Here is a 16,795-nt window from a genome sequence, read left to right as displayed (position 1 = left end):
CCTGGTCTGCAAAGTCCTCTGGGAACTTCCACAATACCTCCGGATCTGTAAATAATTGACACAGAGCATTAAACAGAGAAAATAACACATTTATAGCAACAGTCTTGTTCAAATACTCTTAAAAGTGTCAAAGCTACTTTTTCTAATAATTTAAAATTTTTTCTTTAAATATTTACAGTTGATGAGGTTCAAAATTAAATATTTTGATAGTTTAAGGGTTTTAATGACCTTTGGAACAGGAATAATAAAACGAATAACTTGGTCAGATTATTAAAAATATTATTTCTGATAACTGCTTAGGGAAAGGAACATGTCTTTGACTAGTTAAGAAAAAAATATATATTATTTCTTTTAGAAACTCATGTTTTACTTATATACCTTAGATTTTAAGATTCTGAAATATAAATTTTCAGATTTAACTCCACTTAATATACTGGTTTTAATTTGAAAAGAAAAATATAAATGTGGTAAATATGTAATCAATTATATTACAGCCCTCAGAAACTAGACTAAAATACAACATCTTAAATTTCCATTTAAAATCCTAAAAGACATTTTTCCAAAGAGGACATGCATATGGTGAACAGGCCCATGAAAAGATGCTCAACATCATTATCATCAGAGAAATGCAAACTAAAACCACAATGAGATATCACCTCACACCTGTCAGAATGGCTATCATCAAAAAGAACACAAATAGCAAATGTTGGCAAGGATGCGGAGAAAAGGGAGCCCTCCTACACTATTGATGGGGGTGTAAATTGGTGCAGCCACTGTGGAAAACAGTATGGAGGTTCCTCAAAAAACTAAAAGTAGAAGAACTACCATATGATCCAGCAATTCCACTCCTGGATATATATCTGAAAAAAAATGTAAACACTAATTCGAAAAGATACATGAACCCCAATGTTCACAGCAGCATTATTTACAATTACCAAGATATGGAAGCAACCTAAGTGTCCACTGACAGATGAATGGATAAAGAAGATGTGGTATGTATGTGTACACACACACACACACACACACACACACACACACACAATGGAATACTACTCAGCCATAAAAAAGGAATGAAATTTTGTCATTTGCAACAACATGGAAGGACTTGGAGGGTATTATGCTAAGCGAAACAAGTCAGAGAAAGACAAGTACTGTATGATATCACTTATATGTGGAATCTAAAAAAATAAAACAAACTAGTGAATATAACAAAAAAGAAACAGACTCACAGATGTGGAGAACAAATGAGTAGTTACCAGTGGGGAGAAGGAAGGGGAGGGGCAAAATAGGGGTAGGGGATTAAGAGGTACAAACTATTATGTACAAAATAAATAAGCTACAAGGATGTATTGTACAACACATGGAATATAGCCAGTATTTTGTAGTAACTATAAATGGAATATAACCTTTAAAAATTGTGAATCACTATGCTGTATACCTGTAACTTAAATTTATTTATTGTACATCGACTATACTTCAATTTAAAAAATGAAAAAGAAAATAAAATCCTCAATAAAAGTGTATAAACACAGTAATAATGTTTGCTTTATATCAAGGTTCACTTTTGAAATCCTATATTTGCAACACCATAAATCAGCTTTTAAAACAATAGATAAGTTGGTAGGCATAAGGCATCAAGCTTGTTTAAAATACAATTGACATTTTTGGGGTATTTCATAGATATTTTTCTAATATATTATATCCAGTTATTCATATATAAAAATCAATGTTGTTTTATAAATTTTCGCACTGGTTTTCATTTTCGTTATTTCTTCACACTATTTCTCTTCTACTTAGCATAATAAAAAGAAGTCTTCTTAATTAACACTAAAAAATATTTTGGTTGCATACGTATCTTTTAATTCTGTCAATAACATACTTCTGAATACTGCAAATGTGCTTTAAAAGGGTACTGTACAAAGGATAATAATACTTCCGAAAAAGCCTTTGAAAGCCCAATATTTAAGTAACAAGCACAACCGACAAGACAGGATCAAAATATCAAAAATACCACTTTATGTACCCAGTCAGTAAAAAATTACGGCTCAATCCCATTATTTCCACTATACCATATTGCTTTTTAAAAAATACAGTCCAAGGATGCATAATTTCAAGTATTTAATCTCAAAACTCAGTAATTACCAGCAACATTTTGAGCATGAGGCGGCTTCTCCTGCTGTATTACTTATTAGGCTCAAAAAATTTTTTTTCAAATATTTTAACTTAAATAAAAAGGAAGCATACTTTCTACAATTAACCTTTTTACTAAGGAATAAAAAGTTTCTACATAAAAATAATTTAAAACATCTTATATAAGAATAATGCATTACTAATTTATGGAGCTAGTATTAAATGATTATGCCTTCATGTAAAACAAAATGTGTACATTTCTAAAATGACTGTGACATGTATAGATCACCTAAAAATACTGAAACATTAACGTCCTGTAGAAATTATGTTGGAAAACATATATATGTGCTCACATATGTACATATATGTATGTGTGTGTGTATTTATGTGGCAATTTTACCAAAACAGTAGTTATTAAGATTTGCATCTCATAAAACAAAAGTGTATGATGGATTCTTCATGAAATATTAAACAAAAGTTATTATCTTGATAAATTAACACAATAACTAATGGCCCTATAAACAAGTCATCATGCAGAAATGTGGAATAGTTCCTTCTTATAAATAAAGGAGTTAGAGAGTTTCAATGTGAATATTTTAAATATCCCTTTTAAACAACCTCAATTTTACAGTTACCATTTGAGAAAATATGACAGATTCCTTACACTTACACCTTAAAGCCAGGATAGCTGTCTTGTTGGACAGCCCTAACACTTCGCCCTGGTGTTTGCAGCATTTACCTAATTACGTCTTCCTCCCTCACTTTTCTTCATCCCTTACACTACGCAGTTTTTTCTGTCCCGTCTGGTCTGTTCTTTCACAGAGGATGAACAAGTGAATACATGAAAACAGCAAATATCGGTTTAGTCACATAGTGGAAAATACCCTATTTCTTTTCTTTTCATTAAATGCGTGTTACACTTCAGCACCCAAAAATGTATTATAATCATGTGCAATCCATATCTGAAATGGATTAACTTAGTTACTGCCTGTGTGGTTAGGTTTACCCCGTATCTGACACATGTTGGCAGCAACTCTTCACAAGGACTGCAGAGGAAGAAACAAAAGAGGTCTGAAAAAAATGATAATAGTCCAATTTTCAAATTTATGCACTATGACGGAACTTTCTGTTCCCTGGGGATTACTTTCCAGATACGAGATCTGACCTGGCAAAGCTAGGTCGATTTTATGCTGATTTTATGGGTGAAAGGATGGGAACTGCTGGTAGGAGTCACCGCTGCCTGCGGTGACTGGGACACACTGTGTTTCTCTTCTGTCCAGTGCCCACCCGTAACTCAGAGGAGACTCCACATCTTAAAGAGGAACTTTGCCACCAACAATCCAGAAACCAAATAAACATGAAAGGAAGAACATGTAACTTGATTTTTACATAAATATAGTTAATCTCTTATTTTAATAAAAGAATGTTACAGTGTAGTGAGAAAAATATACAAATTTTTATTAAATCAGTAAATTTGGAAGGAGAGTATTTAATGTATTATTTGTGCATCACCATCACAAGTATTCCAAATTCCTGAGGCTTTTTTTTTAATGTAAAGTGGGATAAATTTAGTAATATTTTATTTTCCTTTGCAACCAGACCTTTCACATTTTCTGGCCTGTAACTAAAACCAAAAATTAAAATAACTTAAAATATTACTGTGATTCAACTACACTTTTTCATGCAGGAAAAACTTTAATTTACACAAATGAGTAATATTTACTTAACTCTGTGGAATTCATAGATGAATATATTTAAAATTATGCATTTGTAAAACCACAGTTCAGAGACTATATACCTTTGAAAAGGCAGAATATATAGTATTAGTGTTTTGCTTGATTATAGCTTCAGTGCTTATTCAGTTACATTGTAGAATCAGAATTTTACAAATGAGGAAACTGAAGCCAATGCAATGAGGAGCATGTCTTTATTTTTTTTAATAAAGTTATCTATTTATTTATTTTTGGCTGCATTGGGTCTTCGTTGCTGCGCGTGGGTTTTCTCTAGTTGTGGCGAGTGGGGGCTACTCTTCCTTGCGGTGCGTGGGCTTCTCATCACCGAGGTGGCCTCTCCTGTTGCGGAGCACAGGCTCTAGGCGTGCCAGCTTCAGTAGTTGTGGCACGTGGGCTCAGTAGTTGTGGCTCGCAGGCTGTAGAATGCAGGCTCAAGTAGTTGTGGTGCAAGGGCTTAGTTGCTCCGTGGCATGAGGGATATTCCCGGACAAGGGCTTGAACCCGTATCCCTTGCACTGGCAGGCGGATTCCTAACCACTGCGCCACCAGGGAGGTCCCTGGGAGCATGTCTTAATTATAAGGCTAGTTAATGTCTAGAGGCTAGAACTTTCTTAGTTGAGATCTAAGGAGCAGCTATTTTAAATAATTTCCAAAATTAATACATTTCTGTGTCCCACTTAAGTTCAATTTATTTTATTCAAAAATCTATGCAATGCTAAAGAAACAGGAAAAGTCCCTGCCCTCCAAAGCCCTATAGCATACATGGAGAAAAATGTCACAGAGCTACCTAGTTTTTGTGCAAACAAGGTATCCTGCGGGAACGCTTGAACTCAATTTGAAAATTCACTGGCTTAATAATTTCAAAAAATGTTCCTAAGAAAAGAATGGTGATGTCTCTTGAATATAAATGCGCAGGAATCATTAAAGAAAATCTTCCACCTATGGAGATATAATGGTGAACTAAACAAAATAGGTCTCTACAATGTATAAAAAAGGATGGCATCTAAACCTATAGCTCAGTAAAATTTAATGAGTGTTATGCTAAAAGAATAGGATACTACCGGACAGCACAAGGAAAGCCAATCTAATTTAGAAAGCCACTAGTTAGACAAGCAAAGGATGATTTGGGCTAGAAAGTGGGCAGAGGAGAACATTCCGGAATGGAGAAACAATACGCACTAAGTCTTAGAGGTTAACAGAAAGCAGAAAACATTTGGAAACTGAAATAAAAAAAAGAAGAAATATATCTAGAATGCAGAGTAGGAGAGGGAGAATGTCACGGGATGAAGCTGGAGAGACAGGGGACAAACTACAGAGTTGAAGATGTACCCAAGGTATCAGAGGGAGCCACTAAACCATGGGAGAAGGACCACCTGAACTGTGTGGAGAATACAGTTAGAGGGTGTGTTTATGAAAGTCATGGGAAGAGAGGGTAACCAGAAAATTCTCAAACAAATGTGGCAGAGCATTAAGCAAGGTGATGGTTCAGAAAATGGTAAGTGTGTGTAAAGCATAAGCCACACACAGTAAAATGAGCTCCAGTGGCAGGATGGGAAGCAGAAGGCCATTGAGAAGAGCATGGAGTGTGAGGAAAGAGAGGCACCGTGTATGGGGGGAACGTATTTAAGAAACGGTACAAGGGAGAAGAAAGTAAAGACAGGAGGAAAGAGGTGAAGCCAGACAGGTCTGTTTGTCGTTTCTGTTTCCTTTAGACTGGCGCAGACTTGAACATGTTCAGGTGATCATGGGAGTTAGTGAGGCAGCGGAGAGCCAGAAAAGAAGAGACACACACCCCTGAGGAGGCAGGAAGAGGGCATCCTGATCAAGACAGTGAGATGAGCCTTGGACAGAAGCTGAAGAATATTTTCCCATTGTTATAGGGATGAGAAAAGAGGAGAGGAGGTATGAATCCAAGGAGATTTTAGAATCTGGGGTACAAAGTTAAGAGTTTTGTGCAAAAATTCCTGATTATTTTGTGTGTATAGTAGGAGCAAAGCTCCCTCCTAGGAGGGAAGTTGTTGGGGGCCTTGAGGAGGTGTGAAACAACTGTTTCAGGCACTGCTGAGCACTCAGTTTGGTGAGTGGTCAGCCTAGTGTTTAAGGGCAACAATGTGGTTATCTCCCCATCATCATCCAAGGGCCAAGGTGCAGGAGATAATTGCTAGATTCAGTCAGGGCTGAGGTTTCTGTCAGTCATGTGTGATGGAAAGAGAGCCTCAACAGAAGAGTGGTTACAGATGTGAATTGCTGATCTAAAGCTAAAAAAGAGAAGTGGTTTTATTTTTTTCTGTAAAACCCATTAGTACTAAATGTTATACCAAGTCATGCTAATGCATTTTAAAACAGTGTATTTTCAGTAGAAAATCTACTGCATATATCTGAAGACTGTAGGACTGAAAAATAAAGTAAAATAAATAAACGGAACATTTGTAATTATGAAGTTCGGCAGACGAAGTTCTGGTCTTATACCTATACATAACAATGCTTTCTGTCTGCGATCAGAGGTAGGTACTGAAAAGTACAGAATCAGTTTCCCTCCTCTCTTCCTTGCCTTCCACTCCTCCCCGCTCTCTCTGGAAATATCTGAAAGAACAGTCGTATCTGTTTACCCAAGCTTACCATATAAATCTCATTTTCCACATATACTATTATGTGGGAAAAAAACCCGGAAAACCATGGAATTAGATAACTACAGTTAAAATTACAACTTTTCCAGCTTTACTGAATTATATGACATATAACACTCTGTCAGCTTAAGGTGTACAAGGTGATTTGATAAACGTACATATTGTTAAATCTTTACCACAATAAGGTTAATCAACACATCCTTTATCACACATAGTTACTAACTTGTTTTCATTATCATTGGTATGGTGGGAACATTAAAGCCCTACTCTCAAAGCAACTTTCAAATACACAATATAGTATTTGTGAACTATAGTCACCATGCTGGACATTAGACCCCTGGAACCTACTCATAACTGAAAGTTTGTACCCTTGAACCAACATCTCCTGCCACCCCTCAGCCCCTGGCAACCACCATCCTACTCTGATTCTTTGAGTCCAATGTTTTTAGATTTCACATATGAGTGAGATCACATACTACTTGTCTTTCTCTGACTTACTTCATGGAGCATACATCCTCAAGGACGTCCACCTGTGCTGTTGCAAATGGCAAAGTAGCCTTCCTTTTTTCTAGGGTGGAATAACACTCCATGCTACGTATACACCACATTCTCTTTAACCATTCATTCACTGATGGACATTTAGGTTGTTTGCATATCTTGACTATTGAGAATAATACTGCAATGAACATGGGAGTGCAGATTCTCTTCAAGATAGTGATTTCATCTTCACTGGATAAATACCCAGAAGTGAGATTGCTGGGTCACATGGTGGTTCTATTTTTAATTTTTTGAGGAACCTCCATACTGTTTTCCGTAGTGGCTGCACCAATTTACATTCCCACCAATAATGAACCAGGGTTTCCTCTCCTCCACATCCTGGCCAGCATTTGTTATCTTGTCTTTATAACAGCCATTTTGACAGGTGCGAGATAATATCTCATTATGCTTTGATTTGCATTTCCAGGATAATTAGTGATGTTGAGAACCTTTTCATGTAGTTGTTGGCGGCTGTTATCTTTTCTTTGGAAAAATGTCTCTTTAAGCCCTCTGGCAATTTTTTAACTGGATTATTTGGTTCGTTGCTGTTGTATGAGTTCTTTATATTTTGGGTATTAACCCCTTATCAGATATATGGTTTGCAAATATTTTCTCTCATCCTATAGGCTGCCTTTTCATTTTCTTTTGCTGTGCAGAGCTTTTTAGTTTGATATAGTCCCACTTGCTTTTTGCTTTTGTTGCTTGTGCGTTTGGTATCATATCCAAAAAATAATTGCCAACAGTGATGTCAAGGAACTTACCATTTAAGTTTTCTTCTAGGATTTTTATACTTTCACGTTTTATGTTGAAGTTCTTCATCCATTTCAAGTTAATTTTTGTGACTTCTGTAAGACAGAGGTCCACTTTCATTCATTTGCATGTGGATATCCAGTTTTCCCAACACTATTTATTGAAGAGACTATCCTTTCCACATTGAGTATTCTCGGCTCCCTTGCCAAATATTGCTCAGTCATACATGTGGGGTTTACTTCTGAGCTCTGGATTCCGTTCCATTTGTCTCTGTGTCTGTTTTTCTGCCAGTACCACACAGTTTTGATTACTGTAATTTGTAGTATAGTCTGAAATCTGGAAGTGGGATGCCTCCAGCTTTGTTCTTTCTCAATATTGCTTTGGCTATTTGGGATCTTTTGTGGTTCCATATGAACTTTATAATTCTTCTTCTACTTCTGTGAAAAAAGCCACTGGAATTTTGATGAGTATTATATTGAATATACAGATGACTCTGGGTAGTATGGACATTTTAACAATATTAATTCTTCCAATCCACAACCATGGGATATCTTCCCATTTATTTGTGTCTTCTTCAATTTCTTCCATCACTGGTCTTATAGTTTTCACTGTATGAATCTTTCATTTCCTTGGTTAAATTTATTCCTAAGTATTTTATTGTTTTTGATGCTATCGTAAATAAGATTATTTATTTTTCAGGTAATTGTTAGTGTACAGAATTGTAACTTATTTTTGTATGTTGATTTTGTATCCTGAAACTTTACTGCATTTATTAGTTATAACAGTTTTTTGGTGGAGTATTTAGGATTTTCTATATACAAGATCATGTCATCAGCAAACATTTTTACTTCTTTCTTTCCTTAAGTCATTAAGATGACTTTCTTCTCCTTGCCCAACTGCTCTGGGTAGGACTTCTAGCACTATGCTGAATAAGAGCAGGCTCCCTTGTCTTCTTCCTGATGTTAGAGGGGAAGCTTTGAACCTTTCACTGTAGTGCATGATACCAGTTGTGGGACTGTCATGTGGCTTTTATTATGTGGAGGTACGTTCCTTCTATATCCAATTTGTTGAGAGTTTTCAGGAAAGGATACTGAACTTTATCCAATGCTTTTTCTGATCTACTGGGATGACCAAAAAATTGTATCTTTCATTCTTTTAATATGATGTAGCATATTAATTTGTGTATGTTGAACCACCTGTGTATCCATGGATAAATCTTACTTGATCATAGTGTATGATCCTCTTAATGTGTTGCTGAATTTGGTTTGCTACTATTCTGTTGAGATTTTTTGCACCTATATTCATTAGGGTTATTGGCACTTGTAGGTTTCTTTCTTTTAGTATCCTCATCTGGCTTAATATCAAGGTAATATTGGTCTTATAAAATTAGTTTGGGAGTGTTCCCTGCTCTTCAATTTCTTGGAAGAGTATAATAAAAACTGGCACTAACTTCTCCTTCAAATGTTTGGTAGAATTTACCCATGAAGCCATCTGGTCTTAGGTTTTCTTAGTTGGGAGGTTTTTGATTACTATTTCAATCTCCTTACTTATTATTGGTCTGTTCAGATTTTCTATTTCTTCATGATTCAGACATGGTAGGTTATATTTTTTTGAATGGTTAAATATATACATTTCTTGTTTTTCTAGGTTGTCAAATTTGTAGGCATATAGTTGTTCCTAGTAGTGTCTTATTACCCTTGTATTTCTGTGGTATCAAGTTGTCATGTCTCCTTTTTCATTTATAATTTTATTTATTTGAGTACTTTCTCCTTTCCTCTTGATAAATCTGATTTGTCAATTTTGTTTATCTTTTCAAAAGATAAGATTATTATTTGTTTTATCTTTTCTACTGTTTTTCCATTCTCTATTTAACATATTTCTGCTGTAATCTTTGTCATCTCCTTCCTTCTGCTAACTTTGGGCTTAGTTTGTTCTTTTTCAAGCTCCTTGAGGTGTAAAGTTAGGTTGTTTGGGATCTTTCTTTTTTTCTTAATGTAGATATTTATTGCCATAAACTTCCCTCTTAGCACAACTTTAGCTGCATCCCGTCAGTTTTGGTATATTTGCATTTTCATTTGCTTCAATATATTGTTTTATTTCCCTTTTGATTTAATCTCCAACCCATTGGTTGTTCAGGAGTGTGTTGTTTGATTTCCACTTATTTGTGAATTTTCCAGTTTTCCTCTTGTTATTGATTTATAGCTTCATACCACTGTGGTTGGAAAAGGTACTTTCAATCTTTTAAAATTTACTGAGACTTATTTTGTAACCTAACATATGGTCTATTCTGGAGAATGTTCCAAGTGTGCTTGAGAAGAATGTATATTCTGCTGCTGCTGTTAGATGGAATGTCCTGTATATGTCTATTAGGTCCCTTTGACCTAACAGAGTATTTGTAGGCAGCATACTGTTGGGTCTTATTTTCTTATCTATTCAGTCACTATATGCCTTTTCATCGGAGAATTCAGTCTATTGGAGAATTTAGTCTGTTTACATCTGAAGTAATTAAAAGGCAATTCATCAAGAGATTATAATAATCTTAAGTATATATGCATACTACATCAGAACACCTAAATAATCAAGCAAATACTTGCTCATTGTTTTCTGTTTTGTAGTTCCTTTCTTGCTGTCTTCCTTTGTGAATTCATCATTTTCCATAATGGTACACTTTGATTCCCCTCTCTTTATCTTGTGTGTATCTACTATAGATTTTTGTTTTGTGGTTATCCTGAGGCTTACTTGAAAAATCTTAGAGACGCAGCAGTTATTTTAACCTCATCACAACTTAACTTGGATCACATACAAAAACTCTACCCTTTTATTCCTCCTACACACATTTTGTTTTTGATGTCACACTTTATATCTTTTTATATTGTGTACCTAACAAATTGTTGCTATAAATATTAATTTTAATACTTTTGTCCTTCAACCTTTATATTAGAGTTAAGTGGTTAACACACCACCACATTACAGTATCAGAGCATTCTGAATTTGACTATATATTTGCCTTTACCAGTGTGTTGTTTCTTTTCATATGTTTTCATAGTTAGCATCCTTTCATTTCAGGTTGAAGAAGTCCTTTCAACGTTTCTTGTAAGGCAGGTATAGTGATGATGAACCACCTCAGCTTTCATTTGCTTGGCAAAGTCTTTATCTCACCTTTATTTCTGAAGGATGACTTTGCTGGGTATAGCACAGTTGACCCTTGCACAACACAGGGTTGAACTGTGCAGATCCACTTATGCATGGATGTTCTTCAATAAATACATGCTACAGTACTACACAGTCTGTGGAACGGCAGATCAGGGGAGCCGACTGTAAAGTTGTACGCAAGGTTTCTACTGCATGGTGTGTGGGGGTCAGTCCCTCTAACCCCCACGTCATTCGGGGGCCAACTGTATTCTTGGTTGGTGGTCTCTTTCAGCACTTCACAGGGCAGTGAAGGCTAATAATGAGGATCCCACCAGAGGCATGCAGGCACAGAGCTGGAGGGACCAGCTGCAGGTCCACATAGTGGTTCCAGCCAGCAACAGAGCACAGGACCTGATCCAGGCCCACAACAGCAGGGGGCCCTGACTGTCAGCATGCTCTCCCAAGACTGCATAGTCTTCCCTCAGGCATGCACAGAGCCGTGGAGGGCGGTGACACGCATCAGACCGGTGGATGCACGTGCACAGCTGGAGGAGCTAGCCCTGAGCGCTTGCACAGCAGTGGGGGTCAGCCACGAGGGTCTAGACTGGTGTCTTGCACCTGCATAGCTGTAGAGGCCTGGGCTGGCTACCGGTGCGATTCCCAGGCTCCAGTAGGAGAGGCTGGGAGAGGAGTTGGCAAAACAGGAGGGACTCAGGTGGCTGGTGTCAGCAAACACAAATATCCGTGGGGTGAAAGCCAGTAAAATCTGCAGGGGTTCCGAACCAGCTGGGGTCACCTGCAGAGCAGGTCACGGGGAACTGCAGTTGCTCTTGCCACATGGGCTGGGTGGCCAGCTTTTCTTCCTCGTTCCTAGTTATCTCTATACCGCTTGGCTTTGCCGGTCTCTGGGTGGGTGAAACTGAGGTAGGACCTTTGTGTGGTGCCCGAAAAGACTGGGGAATCTGGTCACTCATCCCACTATTCTTTCCCTACAAGGGGAACTCCTTCTAGCTGTAGGGTTCATTCTGGGTACCGAGCAATGCTGGCCTGGGGGATGGGATGATACAGTCAAAATGAAGCTGTTCTTCCTTCCCCAGTTTGGTTATTCTCAAATTTCTTGTTCCACTGTGTTGCTGAAGTTTCTAAAGTGGGCTCCAGAGCTCTCCCAGAGAGCAGTTTTTGTTTGTGAACAGCTGTCTAATTGTTTATATTTGGTGGGGGGAGGGGATGGAGGTCTCCTGCTCTACCATCTTGCTGACATCACACCCCTAAAATTGTAATTTTCACTACATCTGTCAAAATAGCTTGCAAAATAATTAATTACTGTAATTTAATATCCAGCCTGATCACAAAAAAAGTATTTAAAAAAGCAACTCACTCCCTCATTTAGGGCCACAGATGACCTTGGTGAAGCCAGAGATCCAGAAAACATATACCCTCCCATTTTTCCTTGGTGCGCAACCCAGTAAAACACAGATTTACAGCCCTGGTAGAAAGCTACCACTCATGCCAACAAGATATTAATAAAAATCTTTACCAATCCACCCAAAAAATGCAGTACCATAGACTGCATAACATTACAAACTTTAAGACTACTAGCAACAGTAAAAGTAAAAACAAATTCATTGCTCAATAATGTTAAATTCAGGCTACGTCTTAAGAAAGCATACATAGCCAGGTGTTTGTACAAATTACTTTAAAGTTAACATAAGATGTTAATTTAAAATTTTAGCGTCTTCTTCAAAGCCCAGCTCAGTAGTTCCCGAACTTTAGTGTGCAACAAAAGCTCCAAGAGAGCTTGTTAAAACACAGAGCCCAGGGTCCCACTTGTAGAACTTCTGAGTCCGGAGGTCAAAGGTGGGTCTGAGAATTGCGTTTCTAACAAGTTCCCAAGTGATGCTGCGCTGCTCATCTGAGGACCACACTTTGAGAACTAATAGCAAAGGACCACGTATCTCTCACGCTGACGGGCATTACGAACCACATGTTAAAGAATTTGATATTTGTTGACTGAAAATATTCTTTAAAATGTGGCAATGAATAATTCAGAATTCCCTCTATTACATATACATTTTATCTGGCAACAGGTATATTTCCAGAGAAAATATCAACCATGACAGTGATAGTGGGAAGTAATCTGAGCAAGAAAAATGTTACCAAAATGTTTTTAAAATATTTCAATGCTAATAGTTACTATCAAAATGGTAATTCTATTTCTGTACCACAATGGAAATAATTTTATCTCAAAATTAAGTGTTTTATGACATTGGACTATATGATTTAAGGAACAATGATGAGGAACTATGGCTACATAGACATAAAGATACACCGTCTGTTATTTCTTCTATCTCTATATGCCAGATACATACACAGAGATAGTCCATGTCTAAATAAGATGTGTCTTTTTGAATGAAATCATGCCATTTGCAGCAACATGGATGGACCTAGAGATTATCATACTAAATGAAGTAAGTCAGAAAGAGAAAGACAAATGCCATATGATATGTGGAATCTAAAATATACCACAAATGAACATATCTAAGAAACAGACATAGAGGACAAACCTGTGGTTGCCAAGGAGGAGGGCGTGTGGGGGGCGGGATGGACTGGGAGTTTGGGATTAGCAGATGCAAACTATTACATATAGAATGGATAAACAGCAAGGTCCTACTGTCTAGCACAGGGAACTATATTCAATATCCTGTGATAAACCATAATGGACAAGAATATGAAAAAGAATATATGTATGTATATAACTGAGTCACTTTGCTGTACAGCAGAGATTAACACAACACTGTAAATCAGCTATACTTCAATTAAATTTTAAAAAAAAGATGTAAGTCTTTTTGTACCATACCATCTAATATGTCTGTGAGAAATTATTTTTCTGTGCTTTCCTACAATGCTTTCTTTCGTAGAATTTAAGCAATTAGTTCCAATGTGAACAACAGAAAGGATAAATGCCAATATTTGTGAATGTAAAAACTAATTTCAGGGCCTGGTTTTCTTTTTTTTTCTTTTAAAACATTCAAAAAAAGGTTCATTATGTATGGATAGAATCATAGAGTTTTCTGAATGGGAGAGGACCTTAAAGATTCTTTTTTTACCACTCATACTTAGGACGTTATATTGTATTTCATGTCTGGACGTACTACCTATTCAAGCCAAGACCACAATCCAGATATCCTTGTTCCTATTATACAACCTTTCTAACATAAACTGCTGCATATAAAAGCACACTACAAATAAGCTCAATTTGCTCTACTTGTTGATCTTTAATTTTGTTTTTCATTAAGTGGACAGTAGTTTAAGGCATATTCACAAGTTTAGAAATTTTCCTTATTATCTACAGGAAAATACTTTTAGCAAACCAAATATTTAAGCATTTTTGTAAACTAATGGCCTAAACCCTACAGACTTTCTCTGAACAATCTTTGGAAAAATATATGTGAACAAATCTAAAATAGAATATTAATTACTAATAGATTCAAATCAGTATCTTCTCATTCTAGAATTAAAATAATTCTTCACTTACTCATTTGAGTTTGACTTACATATACAGAAACCTTAAGGAAATGAAAATATTATTTCAAGATGTCTTACTTTATAACCAGTTACAAAAATGGCAGAGATCATGCTTCTACTTACTGCTTTACATAACGTACATATTTAAAATTAAAAACACACAATTTTGGAAATTTGTCAGTTTGTTGAACCTCTTAAAAATGTATATAAGCAATGGTGTAGAAACATCTGAATATAATAATGATCCCATAGTGATCATCTTCACTCTGAAGAATCATCTGGATAATTAAACAACTACTACTGTAAAATTATTTTGGTGCTTTTGAAACTTAAACTATAGAAGCAATTTAATGACTAGTTCTAGCCTTTATAAATGTTTCTTCCCAGAATGATCCAAAATTAGCATCACAACTCAAAACAATGAAGCTCTTTTTGCTCATATATAAGCAAATTCTAGCTAAGGTAATGAAAATGGAACTTCAAAGAACCTTAAGAAAATATAATCCATAGCAGCTTAGATATATCATTTTGCTACTTCTATTCCTTTTACACAAGACCTATTATAATAAAATGAAAACCCTCATCAATCACCTGATTGAGTAATTCCAAACTTAACCAAACAGGGCTAATGGGTGAGAATTGAATTGAAAACACCTTGACAAAGAAAGCAATTTCTTTTCTTCGCACTCCTCTGAAGCTGTGGGTGATCATGGTAATCGAACCATCAACAGTGAGGGGCCATCTGTCCCAAGAGCCCTTCATGAGCGTTTTTAAAAAATCAACAACAAAAAAAAGGGAAAGAAATGCTGTACCACAGATGTTCAATCTTGATTAATCTATGACAAGGAACTTAGAACTGAGAATCAATGTTTTGACGTTTTTCAGATACCAGTCATTAAAAGCCAACACAAAAGTTTTTATTAGAATGCAAGGGATAAAAGTTAGTGGGCTGCTTATAGAAAGATGATCTTCCATACAAAATCTAAGGAATACCTTTTAGTCAGCTGAGATGTTCATCACATCCTAAAGCAATAGCTTCTATTATAATTCCCTCAAAGAGAAGAGCAGGCAAGAGGCCATGCTTTAAGCTAGCTCTCAGACTAGCATTTTGAGACTGTTGCTCTTTATATATTCTTTCTACGAGTACATGATTAACTAAAAAGAAGACATGTTTATGTTCTCAGTACTCATTATATTTAACTCTTTGAATTAAAATAGATTTTCAAGAAATAGCATTAACATGAAAACTCAGAAATGTAAAATTAATTGAGCCTCATAAAACAGTTCTGTTTTATTTACAACATTTAAAATAATGTTCATATTAGTCCAAGAAGTAATTTCAAGCACAAGGGCAAACTGGGTCAAAGCTTTTCTTGTTTGATATATAGCTTGAAATACAGTAGACTCCTGGTACTCTTGGATATAACACAAGTTTCAATCACTTGGAAATAAGCCGAAGTTAATAAATAGAATATACTATTAAAATGACTCAAAGCTTACTAAAATCAAAATCTCTGTGAGCTTTATGAAGTATAACTACTAAAAACATTTAAAAACTAATTTTACGATGAAAAATAAAACTATAAAACAAAATATTAAAGAACCAAATAAAACGATGCATCTCAGTTTTTTCAAAATACTTTCAAGCTAGAATCAAATTAAATGTAAAAGAAATGTAGTTTAAAGCTCAAACATATAAATTCACTAAGAGACTTACTGTAAATGCCATAACTCCTTATCTTATTTATCTTTGTATTGCCAGAGCCTGAGAACGGATTCTGTGACCCCAGAAACATGGCATTATCAGGCATATGACAGAGGCAAGCATATTTGCCTCTAGGAGAAACACTCAGCCCAAGTCTTGCCAAAGATGGGTTTGCAATTCAAATTTACTACAGAAAATCTATAAGCCATCAGAAACAACAGAATTAGAACCCCTCTCCCTCAAAGGCTTATTAAGATATTACAATTATCTGAAACAGCATATATAATAAGGATTTTTTAATAAAGAAATAAGGATTCAAAACATGAGCAATGAGATTCTTTTTTTGTAAAAAAAAAAAAAAGGCAAATTTTGAAAACAACCAAAACTTTAAGAAATGAAAAAATATATAATCTATGAAATTAAAAGCTCACTAGAATAAACAGATCATATACAAGTGAAGAGGGAAACAGTGAAATGAATCAGACACAAAAGATATTAAGCAGAATAAGGCACAGCGAAACCCTCCAAAATGTGAAATATATAAAGAAGGTTAAGAAAAATGGAGACTAGAATGATAATATAAGTCTATTTCAAGTTCTAAAAGATCAGATCTAAGAGACTGGGGTGTACAAAACAAGGGAAGGATGGAGATCACA

At 35.8% G+C, this 16,795-nt stretch overlaps 1 protein-coding gene across 5 annotated transcripts in view; it reads right to left on the bottom strand.

Moving 5' to 3' along the window:
- DENND1B (DENN domain containing 1B) overlaps positions 1-16,795 on the bottom strand; it is a 259,365-nt gene that overhangs the window by 186,283 nt on the left and 56,287 nt on the right. For 3 of the 5 annotated variants that reach the window (XM_089906457.1, XM_089906480.1, XM_089906458.1), the window contains exon 3: positions 2-45. The exons of the other annotated variants lie outside the window; for them this stretch is intronic. In XM_089906457.1, coding sequence (XP_089762583.1) covers positions 2-45 — 44 coding nt within the window. The remainder of the gene's footprint in view (position 1; positions 46-16,795) is intronic. 5 annotated transcript variants of the gene reach the window in all.

This window comes from Delphinapterus leucas, chromosome 1 (assembly GCF_059928025.1).
Source record: "Delphinapterus leucas isolate spDelLeu-1000000601 "Yukka" chromosome 1, BTC_Dleu_Yukka2, whole genome shotgun sequence".
Lineage (NCBI taxonomy): Eukaryota > Metazoa > Chordata > Mammalia > Artiodactyla > Monodontidae > Delphinapterus > Delphinapterus leucas.
The sequence above is the reverse complement of the archived record's forward strand: the minus strand, read 5'-3'. Positions and strand labels throughout refer to the sequence as shown.